Source organism: Nylanderia fulva, unplaced genomic scaffold (assembly GCF_048542155.1).
Source record: "Nylanderia fulva isolate GAGA-0341 unplaced genomic scaffold, ASM4854215v1 Scaffold4, whole genome shotgun sequence".
Taxonomy (NCBI): Eukaryota; Metazoa; Arthropoda; class Insecta; order Hymenoptera; family Formicidae; genus Nylanderia; species Nylanderia fulva.
Genome location: NW_028190476.1, coordinates 7,615,573 through 7,633,261, shown reverse-complemented (window position 1 = coordinate 7,633,261; position 17,689 = coordinate 7,615,573). Strand labels below are relative to the sequence as shown.

At 25.3% G+C, this 17,689-nt stretch overlaps 2 protein-coding genes across 4 annotated transcripts; both read right to left on the bottom strand.

Annotated features, from left to right (window-relative positions):
* Positions 1-1,275: 1,275 nt before the first annotated feature.
* Positions 1,276-5,887, bottom strand: LOC114945526 (uncharacterized). Its single transcript, XM_085485897.1, has 11 exons — positions 5,616-5,887; positions 4,626-4,745; positions 4,396-4,513; positions 4,183-4,193; positions 3,732-4,042; positions 3,360-3,476; positions 3,149-3,239; positions 1,878-2,014; positions 1,631-1,763; positions 1,452-1,537; positions 1,276-1,342 (listed from the first exon to the last, which is right to left on the bottom strand). The coding sequence occupies exons 1-10, from the start codon at positions 5,835-5,837 to the stop codon at positions 1,484-1,486; spliced, it is 1,314 nt and encodes a 437-aa protein (XP_085342023.1). The 5' UTR covers positions 5,838-5,887; the 3' UTR covers positions 1,276-1,342; positions 1,452-1,483.
* Positions 5,888-9,375: 3,488 nt separating this feature from the next.
* On the bottom strand, positions 9,376-17,689 carry LOC114945527 (uncharacterized). 3 transcript variants are annotated; one of them, XM_085486108.1, is made up of 9 exons: positions 17,341-17,689; positions 16,347-16,466; positions 16,117-16,234; positions 15,450-15,711; positions 15,071-15,187; positions 14,860-14,954; positions 9,792-9,948; positions 9,507-9,639; positions 9,376-9,426 (listed from the first exon to the last, which is right to left on the bottom strand). In XM_085486108.1, exons 1-9 carry the CDS (start codon positions 17,560-17,562, stop codon positions 9,376-9,378), a joined length of 1,275 nt encoding a protein of 424 aa, XP_085342234.1. In that variant the 5' UTR covers positions 17,563-17,689. The 3 variants fall into 3 exon arrangements, with proteins under 3 accessions (XP_085342234.1, XP_029177620.2, XP_085342235.1); XM_029321787.2 differs by having other exon boundaries at positions 9,792-9,928; positions 14,864-14,954; XM_085486109.1 differs by having other exon boundaries at positions 9,792-9,912; positions 16,117-16,228.

Sequence of the window (17,689 nt, the reverse complement as noted above, 5' to 3'; positions counted from 1 at the left end):
ATACTCATGCCAAATATTTAAGTATGTGAATAACTTTTTTATTTTAATTTATGTAGATAGATATTAAAAATTAGAAATTAAAAAAAATAAATGTATTGTACAAAAAGAAGTGATATCCTTAAAAAAATTATCTTTTTAAAAGAAGATAAAAAAGATGCTAAGTCCGCGTAACGTCCCTGTAAAAACCTATCCCACAAAAATTACTAATATAAAAAAATTATGCTAAGTAGAATTAAAAACTTTAAAATATTATAATTTTATTTAATTTACCAAAAAAGTTATATAAAATAATTTTTTAATTTTCTACTTTCTACAAAAAATAATATTAAAAATTAGCAATAATTAAAAAAATTGAAAATAAAAAAATTAAAATTAAAAAATTAAAATAAAATTATATAGATATTAAAAATGTAAAAAAAATTAAAAAATAATTTTTTTTTAAATTAAAAAATTAAGAAACTTAGCACAGCTAAACTTTAATTGAAAGACATTCAAGCGAAGAAATACATTAATTTTAACATATTATTTGTTTAATTACGCAGTAATTTGCAAATGTTTAATATTATTTTTTGTAGGATGTAGGAAATTAAAAAATTATTTTATATAACTTATTTGGTTAATTAAATAAAATTAAAATATTTTAAAAAGTTTTTATTTTTACTTAGCATCATTTTTTTATATTATTAATTTTTGTAGGATAGGTTTTTACAGAGACGTTACGCAGATTTAGCATCTTTTTTTTACCTTTTTTTAAAAAAGTAATTTTTTTAGAGATATATATTTACGCGAAAGTTGCGTGTACATAATCATCACTTTTTGCCAAATTTTACACTCTTTATTTTATCGCGCGCTTTCGTGATATATACGTACATGTTCTTAAAGAACAATTCAACAATCAGTACTTTAATATTTGTGATTAAGGTGATGTTATTTTTGAAGACGAATTAATCAGATTTATTTACAGCATTTTCAAGTCCTAAATTGACGTGATTAAAATTTTAATATTTTAGGAGCTATATATATCGATTTCTTTCTTTTCGCTTACAATATCAAATTATTCAGATAAACTCTTACTTCTCTCTTTAAATTGTCAAATTTCATACATATTAAAATAGACATTATTAGTATACTAATATTATAAAAAAAGTCTGAGTAAATACAAATGTACAGATGAAATTGAAAGTATATAGTGTAAAGTAACTGAGTAATTATTATACTTTATTATATATTATGTACAGCATACGATTTCAACAAGTTAAAAATATGTAACGCATAATAGTACCTTGAAATAACTTTGTTTCTTTCTATTATATTTTCTTTTCCATGAGAAATCATTTCTAAACTAGACGAATGAAATAAATTTAAAAAGTAGTGTTTTTATTTTCTTCATATATAAGAAATACTTTATAAATATTATTTATATTCTTCATTATGATTATATATTCTCTTACCGTAATTATATTTAATTCAAAAGATTATCGTCTCATCCTTGAGTAGAATATATGACTGTAAAATACGATACTGAGGCCTTTATTAGCTGAAATATGAAAGACACATTTTATTTTTATACAAATCATAATATGTTCTATTTTTATAAATATATATTTCATTACTGTCTTCTCTCTACTACCGTTGCAAAATTCTCTAGAGATCCATTAAACAGTCCACCAACGTTTAAATTAAAATTTTTAGAACTTCTTTGCAACAGAAATAGCACCATTTTCTGTATACATAATGGAGCTATATACCATTTAACGTTATATCTAGAAAAAATTAATTTATAATGATTAATTTATAGAAATAAAATTTTAAACGCATTATGAAACAGTTCCTTTTATGTATCTTTATGCATGCTATTTAGCAGATACGTTTCTTACACGGTAATAAATATATGCTCATTGTAATTTGTTACGATTTGACCGTTATAATTTGCTAGAAACATATACAAGATAGGGCTACATGTGAATAAAAAAGGCAGTAATAATTCCTCAACATTTTCTTTGAATGACATAACCTGAAAAAGTTCAGACAAATCTAAGATATTTCATACAATATACATTATACATTTAACAAAAAAATTTTTTCTGAACAATAAGAAAAAGAATGATCATTTCCTATATTATTTTTGAACATTAAATATATACGGTTCTATTATTATCTATGTGATTTAAAATTTTTTAGAATTGTATTTTGTGATAAAGAAATTAAAAAGATAGAATATCAAATTCAATATTAAAAAAGTACGGAAAATGATTACACTATTCCTTTGCGTTTTTTGTTGAATTCTACATATAATCGATTATTCGTACGAAATATTCTGTAATCATTATGTTAACATAACATAAATAAACTGATTAATATTTTGTAGAATGTTGTTGCTCATTGCTCATTCGATACGATAGTAAATAATATTTGTTCCAATTAATTAATGAAAGGCTCGTATAAATTAACAAAATTAAACAAATCAAATATAGTAGGCCAACTAAACGAGCAAATAAATCAGGTGTAAAAATTTATTAATAGTTAAATAATTAAATTAACATTCTGTTACAGAATCGATATAAATTGTAAACGTTTCGACTGCACTACAGTCTTTATCAATACATAAAAGTTAAATATTAAAATACAAAGTTAAATGTTAAAAATACAAAGTTAGTTAAATATTAAAATATAAAATTAAAACGATTCTTCGCTGTTGACCAATAGATATTGGTATACCAACACTGGCTTACAATTTATATCGATTCTGTAACAGAATGTTAATTTAATTATTTAACTATTAATAAATTTTTACACCTGATTTATTTGCTCGTTTAGTTGGCCTACTATATTTGATTTGTTTAATATTTGTTCCAATTATACATAATAAATTCTTATATAAAATATTTTTAATTTTAATGCTGAAATAAGTAATTGATTTTATTCAATTTTTAATAAAAAGTAAGGAGATAACGAAGTCATCTCAGGTAGCAAGCGTATGTGATTTTGACTATATTAAACGTCGAATGACGTCATTAGATATCAAAATGACGTCATTATGCTACTTGGGATCTAATATACTGTGCAGTTGATCGTGTAACTTTATTGTAAACTGTGGAAATTATCGAGTACGTGCTCAAGAATAGATCTAACAAAACGGAAGACTTACTCGAAACAGATTGAAGCTCACCGATAAAACTGCAGATATTGTTAAACATAACATCATTGTCTCAATATTAAACATGAGGACTGTGGATAAGCTATAAAAATAAAAATTTGTTATTATGTGTATATAGCATCCCAAGTAGCAAATTGACATTTAATGACGTCAGTTTGCCACTTTCAGTTGGGGTAGGTACGCATATTATATATATACCAACTTCATAGCTTGTCGATGAATGTTCACAGCGCAAATTAAACCCTTGTATATGAAAATGTATTTCAACTGATTCATATTTTGTAGAATGTTGTTGCTCATTGCTCGTTTGATACGATAGCTATAAATAATATTTGTGTTCCAATTACACACAATAAATTCTTATGTAAAATATTTTTTTAGTTAAACAATTGCCCAGGTAGCAAGCGTACGTCATTTTAACATTAAATGACGTCATTACACGTCAAAATGACATCATTTTAACATTTAACAAATGTCAATTTGCTATTTATGTATTGAACAGTTTTGTTTATGAGTATTCGTTCAACAGTGTATAAATATTTATGGCGTATTTTGTATTTACATCCGCACATACCTGGCAATTTTAAACATTCCACAAACAAGTTGAAGATACGTAATGAACATTGTTCCTATCGCTACCATTGCAGTCGCCCCAATAATAAGCGCTGCAATAGTATGCAAGAATATAAAATAAAAATATTTTTGTTGATCGATAAAATACTCCGTCATGATTATCAAATGATGCGATCTTGACTCGTTTATCGATAAAATAATATTTAAAACATCCGGCCAAAATAACGCAAAAATGACAAGAGATATGCTGCAAAAGGCAACTGAAAAGGTGTCAGAAATATTATTTAATGTTTTGTCATATAAGTTTTTAAATTGATTTACATATTATCTCATTCTAATTGCATATTTTAATTGAATCCTTAATTTTTTTTAGTAACCAATGTGTGATTGATCCATAATATTAATAGCTGCCATTTTTATCACTTTATTCCAGTTTTGAAAATATTTGTTACTGATATATTATCTACACAAGAAAACTATTATATTGTATATCCTAAAATTGTTGCAATATTCTATGGATATTTTTTGAATATCTTTCGAACATTTCTGCTGTTAGAGTACTTTGTTAAGAAATGGATTTTTTGAATTTTCAAAAATGAAATAAAAAGTGAATGATAAGAAAAAAGTATAATCGTATTTGTGCAAATCTAAAACGATTATCTTACCAAGAAGTGATATAGTATAACGTACGCCATAACATCCATATTTATTTATAATAGCAATTTCATTTTCGTCTTTCAATTCATTACACACATGCAATAATCGTTCCAATAAGTCCTTCATCTATTTCAATAATTTCATATCTTATACAATAAATAATAATGTCAAAAAACATGGCATAATAATAAGTTATTGAACAAATTTTTTCCGTCTTATAAGTTAGGTATCAACTTACACCGTTGATATTAACATAAAACATGTAGTATTTTATCATAAACATTGTAAAGAAAACTACGGAGGATAAAACTTTAATGATGAGATCCGTAGTACATTTTTGTGAAATGAATACTGTACACTGCAAGTAAAAATTAAATAAGTTTGCATTAAAAAATTAGTAGGTTTATGTCACGTGTGCATATGGACACATGAACTGTGTAATTTACATTATATATCACTAATTATAAAAAATTATAATCATTTTTGATAAAATTTTATTTACAATAAAAGTATTTAATAAAGTCAAATGCACATGTATTAAACACATATACATATATATACGTGTTTTGATATTTGGTATGTGTGTATGTGTGTGTAAATAATAAATATTAAAAGGTAACACTTCACCGATCATTTTAATTTTTACATCATAAAACGCGATAGCATTTCACTAATTGTAAGACTTTTAATATTCGCAGTCTCATCTGAAAGAGGCTACCTCGTATTATTTTCTGAAATATAAAAACGCTTATTTAAGAATAATTAAAATGTAATAAAGTAATTAAAGTATTATATACATGTAAATAATAAAATTAAATAATATTGACATACTTATTTATACATGTGTATATATTATATTTATTTATATAATATTTTTCTATCTAATTCTATAAAAAATCTAGATTATTTTTGTATTTTAAATAAGCAGTTTTATTTAAATAAACAATTCATATATTTCAGAAACCATATTGTATGTAATTCCGGATTCTGTTGTTTCTAATACAATATATGTAAAAATCAAAATGATTTATAAGTGTAACCTTTTCGGACAATATTTATCATATACACAATTAATCTATATAAAAGCAAAATTATGATTATATACAATTATCATGTAATTAATATTATTATTCAATGCTAATCTAAATTGTGATTTATAAATTTTATGGTAAAAATTGCTTGCCGTAATTCATATATTACACGATATTAGTAACTTAGTAAAACTTACTTGAAATATCACATGTGCCGTTAAAATACTAGACAGGAAAATAAATTGAAATCGAGTGAAATTTGATTGTTGTAAGGGCCACACGCCTAAAGCGAGCAGAAGAATTTTATGTATACGAAAATGGTTAATCTTGACGCCGGTCATCTCTTTGCAAAGTCTGAGACATGAATGATTGTGAAGAGCAGCCGACGAGAGTCGGCTTATCCCCCTCTTCTTCCTCATCGTTTACCTATTATCTGTTATTTACTTATCACCTTTGGTGTAAATTCTACCGCATAAATTACTTAATTTCGTATAATACAAGGTGGTATAAGATATCTTGCCTTACTATATTACCTTAGAGTCGGAGTATTCGTATTTTTTTAACACTATTTTTCGAAATAAAGTAGAATTACGCAATCATTATAATAACAAAAGAAATTTACTTAAAATTTTTTTTCCTTAAAAAAAGGGGAGAAAATATTGATAGAATTATGTACATATCTATATTTACGCGAAAGTCGCGCATGCGTAATCGTCACTTTTTTTATAACAGAATTTTGCACCCTTTATTTCATCGCGCGCTTTCGTGACATACGTATGTTTCTTGAGAACAATATTCAGCTTTCAGTGTTATAGTATGTATAATATATGTAGTGCTATTTTTGAAGGCAAATTAATTAGTTTTTGCTATATGGCATTATCAAATCCTAAAATTTGCGGGATTAAGAGTTTAATATTTTCAGAGCAAAATAACATTATCGATTTTCTCAGATCAATGCGTTGAAAAATGTAATACATAATAATATCTTGAAATAACTTAATTTCTTAATCTTTTTTTACATAAAACATCATCTCTAAACTAGATAGACAAAATAATTCTATACAAGTATATTTTAACTTTTTTAATATATAAAAAATATATATATATATAAATATTTATGTCTTTTATTATAACTATATATTTTCTTACCGTATTTAACCCAAATTATTATTGTCTCATCACTGTATAGAATATATAACTGTACAATAAGATACTGAAGTCTTTATACTAACTGAAACATGAAAAACGTTTAATTATTATACTTATGATATGTGTGCCATTTTTATAAATATATATTTTACTATATCTTTTCTCTTATACCATTGCAAAATACTCAACAAACACAGTAAACAGTCTACCAACTTTCAAAGTAAAGTTTTTAACATTTCTTTGCAACAGAAACAGTATTATTCTCTGTATACATAATGGAGCTCTGTACCATTTAATGTCATATCTAGAAAATAAATTTGTAAATGATTAATCTCTAATTTCTTACACGGTAATAAATATATGCTCATTGTAATCCGTCACGACTTGACCGACATAATTTACTAGAAACATATACAAGCCCATGACAAATGCGTGTATGAAGCATTATGCATTCCTTGATATGTTTGAACATTACAACCTGAAAAACCTAAGACAAATCTAAGATATTTCACGACACATTTAACAAAAATATGTCATTATACATTTAACAAAAATTACTACTCAATCACAAAAAAAGGATAATCAATGCTTAAACTGGTCCAAACGTTAAATACGGTTCTATTATCTCTGTGACTTTAAATTTTTCAGAACTTTATTTTGTAATAAAGAAATTAAATGTTTGAATATCAAATTCAATACTAAAATCTACGGGAAATGATTACACTTTTCGTTGAATCTTTCTGTAGAATTATATAATCGATTATTCATGTTAATCGATATTTTGTAATCATATGGATATAATATAAATAAGATCAATCAAAATTAATATTGGACGCTAGTGATGAAAATAAACTTGATTAGATTTAATTTTATATATTATTATATACTTTCAATTTTAATTCCTAAATGTCTATTATGTACATAATTTTAATTCGCCGAATTTCTATTATGCACTTAAAAATTCGCCAAATTTCTATTATGTACATAATTTTAATTCGCCGTATTTCTACTATAAACATAATGTTAAATCAATGAATTTTTATCATGTACATGATTTTAATCCATCGAATTTTTATTGTGAGCATAATATTATTCTCGAATTTCTATGTACAGTTATATACATAATAAAAATTCGACAAATTAAAATTATGTCCCTTTTTAAAAAAAGCATTCTTGCAAATATTGTTGCCGGTTTTCTGCGGTGCTGTTTGTTTCTCTCGATTCGCTTTGTTGTTAAATTGAAAGTATCAAGCTCTGTCATCGCGAATATTAATAATTAACTTGACTATTATAGAACCTATATAGACATAATACCAATGGCGCGAACGAAGCGGGCGCTTGTGTTGTCTAGTATATGTAAAAATCAAGATGATAAAGTGCAATCTTTTCAAAATATTTACTATAGACACAAATTATAAAAGCAATGTTATGATATATTACAATTATGATATAATTAAAATTATTATATTGGTGCTAATCTAAATTCTGATTTATAAATTTCATGGTAAGAATTACTTGCCACAAATCATATTACAGGATATTATTATTATTATTATTATTATGCAGTAATTTATTAAAGCTTACTTGAAATATAAGTTGTGTAAAATATATAAAAGAATGCAAATTAATTGAGTCCCAAATTCATTTATAGGAATTATATTGATTACATAGATAATTATAATTTATAGAATAATTTAAAAAATATACATATATATATAAGTAGACAAAAAAAATATATGATTATTTTTTCTCGAGAAGAAAGAAAATAGCTAACATAAACATTTTATGAAAACAAAAATATTACGTCGCGATACTGATCTTTTTTCTAAGATTTTCAAAATATGTCATTCTTTTTTCTTTGGTATTTTCGCGTTTTATATTAGATAACTCACAACTTCTTTTTTTAGTAAATTTTAGCGCAATTTATTTTAGTAAAAAAAAAAAGAAAAAAAAATGATACGCAAAATATCATAGTGAGAATAGAACACGTGCAATTTAAAAATTTCCCCCTGAGGTGTCTACGATTACACGATCGATATAACACTAAAAGTGTTATTTCATAAATGTCCTTTTCCCACGAGTGGATGTGTATATTCCCCTGTAGCCATTTTTCCCTCTAATTTCATTCTATGTGTACAAACACACATGTTTAGTCTTCGAATAAAATAAAATTTAACTCGAATATTTTGAAGCCGGATGATGCATTCATAGTGAAATTTAAAGTTATATTAAAATGTGGTTATGTAAGAATAATTAATGCAATTTTGAATTAAAAAGAAATAAGTTGACGATTGATACAATTAAGATTTTGCTGCGGCCAAATTAATATAATTTCTTATTAAATATTTACGTAAACTTTTATGTAATTATATTTTTCTTGTTTTAACAAAAATATACATTATTAATTATTGAAAGCTCTAAATTTTTAAATGTTTCTACGAATGCTAAAATTAATCATTTATTCGAAGTTTAACATGTTAGATAACATATTGCATATTGTGCACTGATGATGTTGAAATTGAAAACAGTGAAAATGATAAAACATTTATATTCGATGCAAATTATGTGCAGTATTTAATTTCAATGTGTTGAAAGAATGAAATACATAATAATATCTTAAAACAACTTTATTTCTTACCTTTTTGCATAAAAAAAAACTACTTCTAAATTAGATGGACAAAATAGTTTTAGAAAAATACGTTTTTATTTTTTTAATATATAAGAAATATATAAATAAATATTAATGTTCTCTATTATAACAATATTCTTGTACCGTAATTATATTTAATTTAAATTTTTATCGTCTAATCACTGTATAGAATATATGACTGTAAAATAAGATACTGAAGTCTTTAGTAACTGAAAATTGAAAGATATTTTAATATTATCCTTATGATATGTGTGCTGTTTTTATAAATATATATTTTACTATCTTATACCGTCGCAAAACACTCTATAGATGCAGAAAAGAGTCCTTTGACGTTCAAAGTAAAATTTTTGACATTTCTTTGCATCAGAAACAGTATCATTCTTTGTATACTTAATGGAGCTCTGTACCATTTAACGTTATATCTAGAAAAAATTAATTTATAATGATTAATCTATAAAGAGATAAATTTAAAGAGATAAAATTTTAAACGCATTATGAAACAGTTCCTTATATGTATGCTATTATATATGTATATATATATATATATGCTATTTAGCAGATACGTTATTCTTACACGGTAATAAATATATGTTCATTGTAATTTGTTACGATTTGACCGAGATAATTTGCTAGAAACATATACAAGATCAAGACAAATACGATTACAAAAGGCGGTATTAAGTCCTCAACATTTTCTTTGAATGACATAATCTGAAAAAGTTCAGACAAATCTAAGATATTTCATACGATATACATTATACATTTAACAAAAAAACTTTTTCTCAACAATAAGAAAAAGGATGATCATTTCCTATATTATTTTTGAACATTAAATACGGTTCTATTATTATCTATGTGATTTAAAATTTTTTAGAATTGTATTTTGTGATAAAGAAATTAAAAAGATAGAATATCAAATTCAATATTAAAAAAATACGGAAAATGATTACACTTTTCCTTTGCATTTTTTGTTGAATTCTACATATAATCAATTATTCGTACGAAATTATCTGTAATCATTATTTTAACATAACATAAATAAATAAACTGATTAATATTTTGTAGAATGTTGTTGCTTATTGCTCGTTCGATACGATAGTAAATAATATTTGTGTTTCAATCATACATAATAAATTCTTATATAAAATATTTTTAATTTTAATGCTGAAATAAGTAATTGATTTTATTCAATTACTTACGAATAACGATAATATTACTCTCTCTATATTAAGAAAGAAATACGAAGGTCATTTGTAAATTATATGTTACCGATTAATTATAATAATTCTGACCATTCTTAATAAAAAGTAAGGAAATAACGAAGTCATCTCAGGTAGCAAGCGTATGTGATTTTGACTATATTAAACGTCGAATGACGTCATTAGATGTCAAAATGACGTCATTATGCTACTTGAGACCTACCCAAGTAGAACATATTAGTCACAAAAACATCAAGATGACATCCTTTTTTGATCATTTTTTTGCATCACGGTGACGTCAAAATGACCCACCGGAGCACCTATTCATGACATCATTAAGACATCAAAATGACGTAAAAATGATCTTGTTTTACAAAGCAGAATTAATTAGATATTATACATTAAAAGTAAATTAAAGTAATATAATAGTATTTTAGCTAACAAATGCCGGGGATCGGAAATCGGTCGAGAGTGCGGAAATTGGGCGCAAGTTGTTGACTACAATATATTATGCGATCAGTGCCTGGAAAAGGATCCCTTTCTAAAATCGCTTCATGTACGGAAATGGCCACTTTTCAAGCGCTGATTGCATAAAATAAACATAATAACATGTAAGACATATAATTACGTGTAAAGAGATTTCTCTTTATTGGAATTTACATATGGAATTTACATGTATCATATAACAGAGAGATAAAGAAATTATATAAATTTTGAAGTATATAAAATAAAAAATATTGAAGATACTGAATAAAACTAAAATGCACTAATAATCCATACATAAACCAAAAAGTCTGTTAATTATTAAAGATATTTAGAAAAATTAAATGTACTAATACTATCTACTAATAATAATTGTTAATTATTAAAGATATTTAGAAAAATTAAATGTACTAATACTATATACTAATAATAATTGTTAATTATTAAAGATATTTAGAAAAATGTACTAATACAATTTGGTATTTAAAAAAAAATAACTGAGTAATTAAATATATTAAAAATAAAATATATATATGTATACATATATATAACGAAATAACTTCAGGTATTAAATACCTGATTAAAAAATAAAATAATTTAATATTCAAATCATGAACAAAAATTAAATGTTCTTACACGTTCTATTAATGCACAATGTGATTAAAAATTTTAGTCGTGGTTTTATAATATAAAAATAAAAATCTCATTAATACTAAATATCACAAAAGCAACTAATTTTTAAAGCAACTTATTTTAAAGCAACTAATTTTAAAATAATTTAAACTAATTTTCCTGTGTAAAGCCATCTTTGTATTTTTGACTTTACTGTTTTTAGGTCACTTTTTGGATGGTTTTTCAGAACAGCGCCTGCAATTTTTATTTATTATTTATTTCCTATCTATTATTTTAATAAAAAAACTATAATTTCTATAAAAGTATACTTACAGTAAACAGCCTCCATAATTTTACTATTTACTAATGCGATCTTAGTGTCCTTAGTACCTCCCCAGCTTATTGCTCTTGCCAATTTATTACTTATTAGTAATTTTGATTTCAAATATACAGCACTTTGTCAGTCATTACCTTGACTGATCGTGCGACCCACAAAGTATTGTACCTAAATCATATTTATTTGACAAGTTTGTTTGAGTATGTACAAAGAATAAAATCATATAAATTATTAATAAATCTTATTTACTTTAAACATACCGCTGTTGAGAGACTTGTACCATTATTTAAAAACTCTTCAAATTTGTCATATTCGTCAATTGTGTTTAGAGGAAGCGTTGGAAAGTTATCTGGTCTTAAAAGAAGACTTTCTTCTGGTAATAAATAAGTAAGAATTTTTGTTGTGTTCATTATTACAAAGTCGAGTTTGCTACTTATTTCTTGAAGCAACTCTGTCTTAATTTGATTTATGGCAGCAACAGTAGTGTTATCACCTAATTATTAATACAAGCAGAAATTATTAATATAAAGTATTAGTAGTTAATAAAATTTTAAATAATCTATATATATATATATATATATATGCTTATTTGATCGATTATTTTCAGAAGACTCTACTTTAACAAAGCTTACACTTTTCACTGCCCATTCTTGTAAATTTGTTAATAGATACAATTGCTTTTGATCGTCATTCTGAAGAAAATCATTTTGATTTTCAAAATTTTTTTCGAAAATTTCACTATCACTACTTAATACTTCACGTTCACTATCATCGCTACTGTGAATATTATTGTTGTCTATTTCAAATTCAAGCCTATCAGAATTATTACTACTTATATTACTATCAACTCCATTAGAGTTATCTGTGTTAATACAAAAAAATATTGTCATTTCTATTCTCATATCGATTAATATTAACACTAGATGTACTACTACTGTCACTATCATTAAGCAATTGTAAATTAATATGCTCTGGAATTCTTTTCGCTTTAAAGCCCAATTCAGCCACTCTAATTTTCTGCATTACTTTCTGTCTAGCATATCTTGCTCTACGACGTTTATTCTATAAAAATTATTGATATAAGATATTAGATAAAGATATTGATTAAGACTTAAATTCTGTCTGCAAACCGCTTCTATCTTTGTTTGATAACATTAGAAGTGAGAAATTCATGCCAAAAATTAAATTCTTAATATATATGTTAATATAGATATAAAATGAAATAATAAATATAGATATAAAATATGAAATAAAAATGTATATATTTGCATAAGATGACACTTATTGGGTATTTTCTTATTATAGCGACACAAATTGACACAAGCTGACATAAGCATTATTCTGTTTTTTTTCAATATTCAATATAAAAATAATAAAAGATATTAGAATAATACTTATGTATGTTAGCTCATGTCAATTTGTGTCGCTATGGAACATACCCGTATTGTAATCACTTTAGCATATTTATAACATATATTTTTCTTTTTATTCATATCAAATAATCAGTAAATAGCTAAAATAAAATATGTAAATATGCAATAAAATAAAATATAAAAAAATCATGAGAGAAAATAAATTATAATATGATTTCTTCTTTCTGATGTCAAAAGCAAAGTTAGAATATCAAAATGCATTAATTCTAATAAAGGATTGCATTAAATGAATTTTATATGTTAAGAGTTTAACACGGCTCTGTAATATAAATATAAATTTAAAGTGTAAGAACGGCAACAAGAGCCAATCGCGGAAGACAGCGCGCTATCCCAACGAAACTAAATATTTTCGTTAGAATTAGATATCTGTACACAAGGCACCAAATTTTACTTGTAACGGCCAAGATTTTAAAATATGAAATAATCTTATATTTAAGATTTAATTTCAATAACCCTTTAACCCCCCTACGGAAATAAATAAATGCAAGAGAAAAATATAGATCCCCGGTAGGGTTCGATTCCCGATTCAGCGACTTTCGGATCTATATTTTTCTCTTGCATTTATTTATTTCCGTAGGGGGGTTAAAGGGTTATTGAAATTAAATCTCAAATATGAGATTATTTCATATTTTAAAATCTTGGCCGTGACCAAGTAAAATTTGATGCCTTGTGCACAGATATCTAATTCTAACGAAAAAATTTAGTTTCGTTGGGATAGCGCGCTGTCTTCCGCGATTGGCTCTTGTTGCCGTTTTTACACTTTAAATTTGAATTTTATATGTTATATTAATATAAAATATGAGTATTTGAATGCAAAGCGTAAAAATATTAAAAGCAAATAAAATAGTATTTTTTTGGAAAAAGCTCATATGCCATCTAGTACACGTGCAATATTTTCACAAAAAGTTTATTATACTTACAGGTTTATCAGTCATATTAGAATTTTACAATATGCACACATGTACGATGATATCAGGAATCGTAACTATATAATCACTTTTTTTGCATAAAATTCTGAGCACATTGAATAAAATTCACGAATAAATACGACAGACAAAAGACTACATGGGCTGCGATCGGAACGCAGCCATGAGATGCGACCACATGGCAGATGATGCAAAATAGCGGGAAAAGTCACGCAAACGCATTATAAGTTTGTGGTCTATTCGTCTTTGCTGCGCACGCGCATTATATATATATATATATATATAGCTTACATTTTACTTCTCTCATTTTGACTGTTATATGACCTTTTGTTATTCTTTAAAAATATACCTTAATATTCTATAAAACTCGCAGAAAATTATAACAAATCATGTAATTTGTAATAATATATTATTATACACATCATAAATATCATAAAACTGCATGTCATAAATCAGTCTTTGCAAAGTAAATTTTGATGTCAATCATTATTTTATGACATAGAATTCATCATTTTAACGTCACATTGACGTTTTTGTGATTAACTTGTTCTACTTGGGTAATATACTGTGCAATTGATCATGTAACTTTATTGTAAACTGTGCAAATTATCGAGTACGCGTGCTCAAGAATAGATCTAACAAAACAGAAGACTTACTCGAAACAGATTGAGGCTCACCGATAAAACTCCAAATATTATTAAACATAACATCATTGTCTCAATATTAAACATAAAGACTGTGGATAAGCTATAAAAATAAAAATTTGTTATTATGTGTAGCATCCCAAGTAGCAAACTGACGTTTAATGACGTCAGTTTGCCACTTACAGTTGGAGTAGGTACGCATATCATATATATACCAACTCCATAGCTTGTCGATGAATGTTCACAGCGCAAATTAAACCCTTGTATATGAAAATGTATTTCAACTGATTCATATTTTGTAGAATGTTGTTGCTCATTGCTCGTTCGATACGATAGCTATAAATAATATTTGTGTTCCAATTATTATACACACAATAAATTCTTATGTAAAATATTTTTTCAGTTAAACAATTGCCCAGGTAGCAAGCGTACGTCATTTTAACATTAAATGACGTCATTACACGTCAAAATATGACATTATTTTAACATTTAACAAATGTCAATTTGCTATTTGTGTGTTGAACAGTTTTGTTTATAAGTATTCGTTCAAAAGTGTATAAATATTTATGGCGTATTTTGTGTTTACATCCGCACATACCTGGCAATTTTAAACATTCCACAAACAAGTTGAAGATACGTAATGAACATTGTTCCTATCGCTACCATTGCAGTCACCCCAATAATAAGCGCTGCAATAGTATGCAAGAGTATAAAATAAAAATATTTTTGTTGATCGATAAAATACTCCGTCATGATTATCAAATGATGCGATCTTGACTCGTTTATCGATGAAATAATATTTAAAATATCCGACCAAAGTGACGCAAAAATGACAAGAAATATGCTACAAATAGCAAATACTGAAAAGGTGTCAGAAATATTATTTAATCTTCTGTCATATAAGTTTTTAAATTAAGTTACATATTATCTAATTCTAATTGCATATTTTAATTGAGTCCTTAATTTTCTTTCATTAACCAATGAGTGATTGATCCATAATATTAATGGCCGCCATTTTTATCACTTTATTCCAGTTTTGAAAATATTTGTTACTGATATATTATCTACACAGAAAACTATTATATTATATACCCTAAAAATGTTGCAATATTCTATGGATATTCTCTGAATATCTTTCGAACATTTCTGCTGTTAAAGTACTTTGTTAAGAAATGGTTTTTATGAGTTTTCAAAAGTGAAATAAAAAGTGAATGATAAGAAAAAAGTATAATCGTATTTGTGCAAATCTAAAACGATTATCTTACCGGTAAGTGATATAGTATAACGTACGCCATAACATCCATATTTGTTTATAATAGCAATTTCATTTTCGTCTTTCAATTCATTACACACATGCAATAATCGTTCCAATAAATCCTTCATCTATTTCAATAATTTCATATCTTATACAATAAATAATAATGTCAGAAAACATGGCATAATAATAAGTTATTGAACAAATTTTTTCCGTCTTATAAGTTAGGTATGAACTTACACCGTTGATATTAACATAAAACATGTTGTATTTTATCATAAACAATGTAAAAAAAACTACGAAGGATAAAACTTTAATGATGAGATCCGCAGTACATTTTTGTGAAATAAATACTGTACACTGCAAGTAAAAATTAAATGTATTTGCATTGAAAAATTATTAAGTTTATGTCACGTGTGCATATGGACACATGAACTGTGTATTTTACATTATATATCACTAATTTAAAAAATTATAATTATTTTTGATAAAATTTTATTTACAATAGAAGTATTTAATAAAGTCAAATGCACATGTATTAAACACATATACGTATATATACGTGTTTTGATATTTGGTATGTGTGTATGTGTGTGTAAATAATAAATATTAAAATGTAACACTTCACCGATCATTTTAATTTTTACATCAAAAAACGCGATAGCATTTCGTTAATTGTAAGATTTTTAATATTCGCAGTCTCATCTGAAAGAGACTACCTCGTATTATTTTCTGAAATATAAAAGCGCTTATTTATAAATAAATTAAAATGTAATAAAGTAATTAAAGTATTATATATATGTAAATAATAAAATTAAATAATATTGACATACTTATTTATACATGTGTATATATTTTTTATATTTATTTATATAATATTTTTCTATCTAATTCTATAAAAAATCTAGATTATTTTTGTATCTTAAATAAGCAGTTTTATTTAAATAAACAATTCATATATTTCAGAAACCATATTGTATGTCATTCCAGATTCTGTTGTTTCTAATACAATGTATGTAAAAATCAAAATGATTTATAAGTGTAACCTTTTCGGACAATATTTATCATATACACAATTAATCTATATAAAAGCAAAATTATGATTATATACAATTATCATGTAATTAATATTATTATTCAATGCTAATCTAAATTGTGATTTATAAATTTTATGGTAAAAATTGCTTGCCGTAATTCATATATTACACGATATTAGTAATTTAGTAAAACTTACTTGAAATATTACCTGTGTCGTTAAAATACTAGACAGGAAAATAAATTGAAATCGAGTGAGATTTGATTGTTGTAAGGGCCACACGCCTAGAGCGAGCAGAAGAATTTTATGTATACGAAAATGGTTAATCTTGACGCCGGTCATCTCTTCGCAAAGTCTGAGACATGAATGATTGTGAAGAGCAGCCGACGAGAGTCGGCTTATCCCCCTCTTCTTCCTCATCGTTTACTTATTATCTGTTATTTACTTATCACCTTTGGTGTAAATTCTAGCGCATAAATTACTTAATTTCGTATAATACAAGGTGGTATAAGATATCTTGTCTTATTGTATTACCTTAGAGTCGGAG

Coding starts and splice junctions, on each gene's coding strand:
- LOC114945526 (XM_085485897.1), bottom strand. CDS start 5,837: ATGAGGAAGAAGAGGGGGATAAGCCGACTCTCGTCGGCTGCTCTTCAC. Junction 3,240..3,359: donor ATTCATCGACAAGCTATGAA/GTTGGTATATAT, acceptor TTATTTTTATAG/CTTATCCACAGTCCTCATGT. Junction 1,764..1,877: donor GAGCATATATTTATTACCGT/GTAAGAAACGTA, acceptor AATTTTTTCTAG/ATATAACGTTAAATGGTATA.
- LOC114945527 (XM_085486108.1), bottom strand. CDS start 17,562: ATGAGGAAGAAGAGGGGGATAAGCCGACTCTCGTCGGCTGCTCTTCAC. Junction 14,955..15,070: donor ATTCATCGACAAGCTATGGA/GTTGGTATATAT, acceptor TTATTTTTATAG/CTTATCCACAGTCTTTATGT. Junction 9,640..9,791: donor GAACATATATTTATTACCGT/GTAAGAATAACG, acceptor AATTTTTTCTAG/ATATAACGTTAAATGGTACA.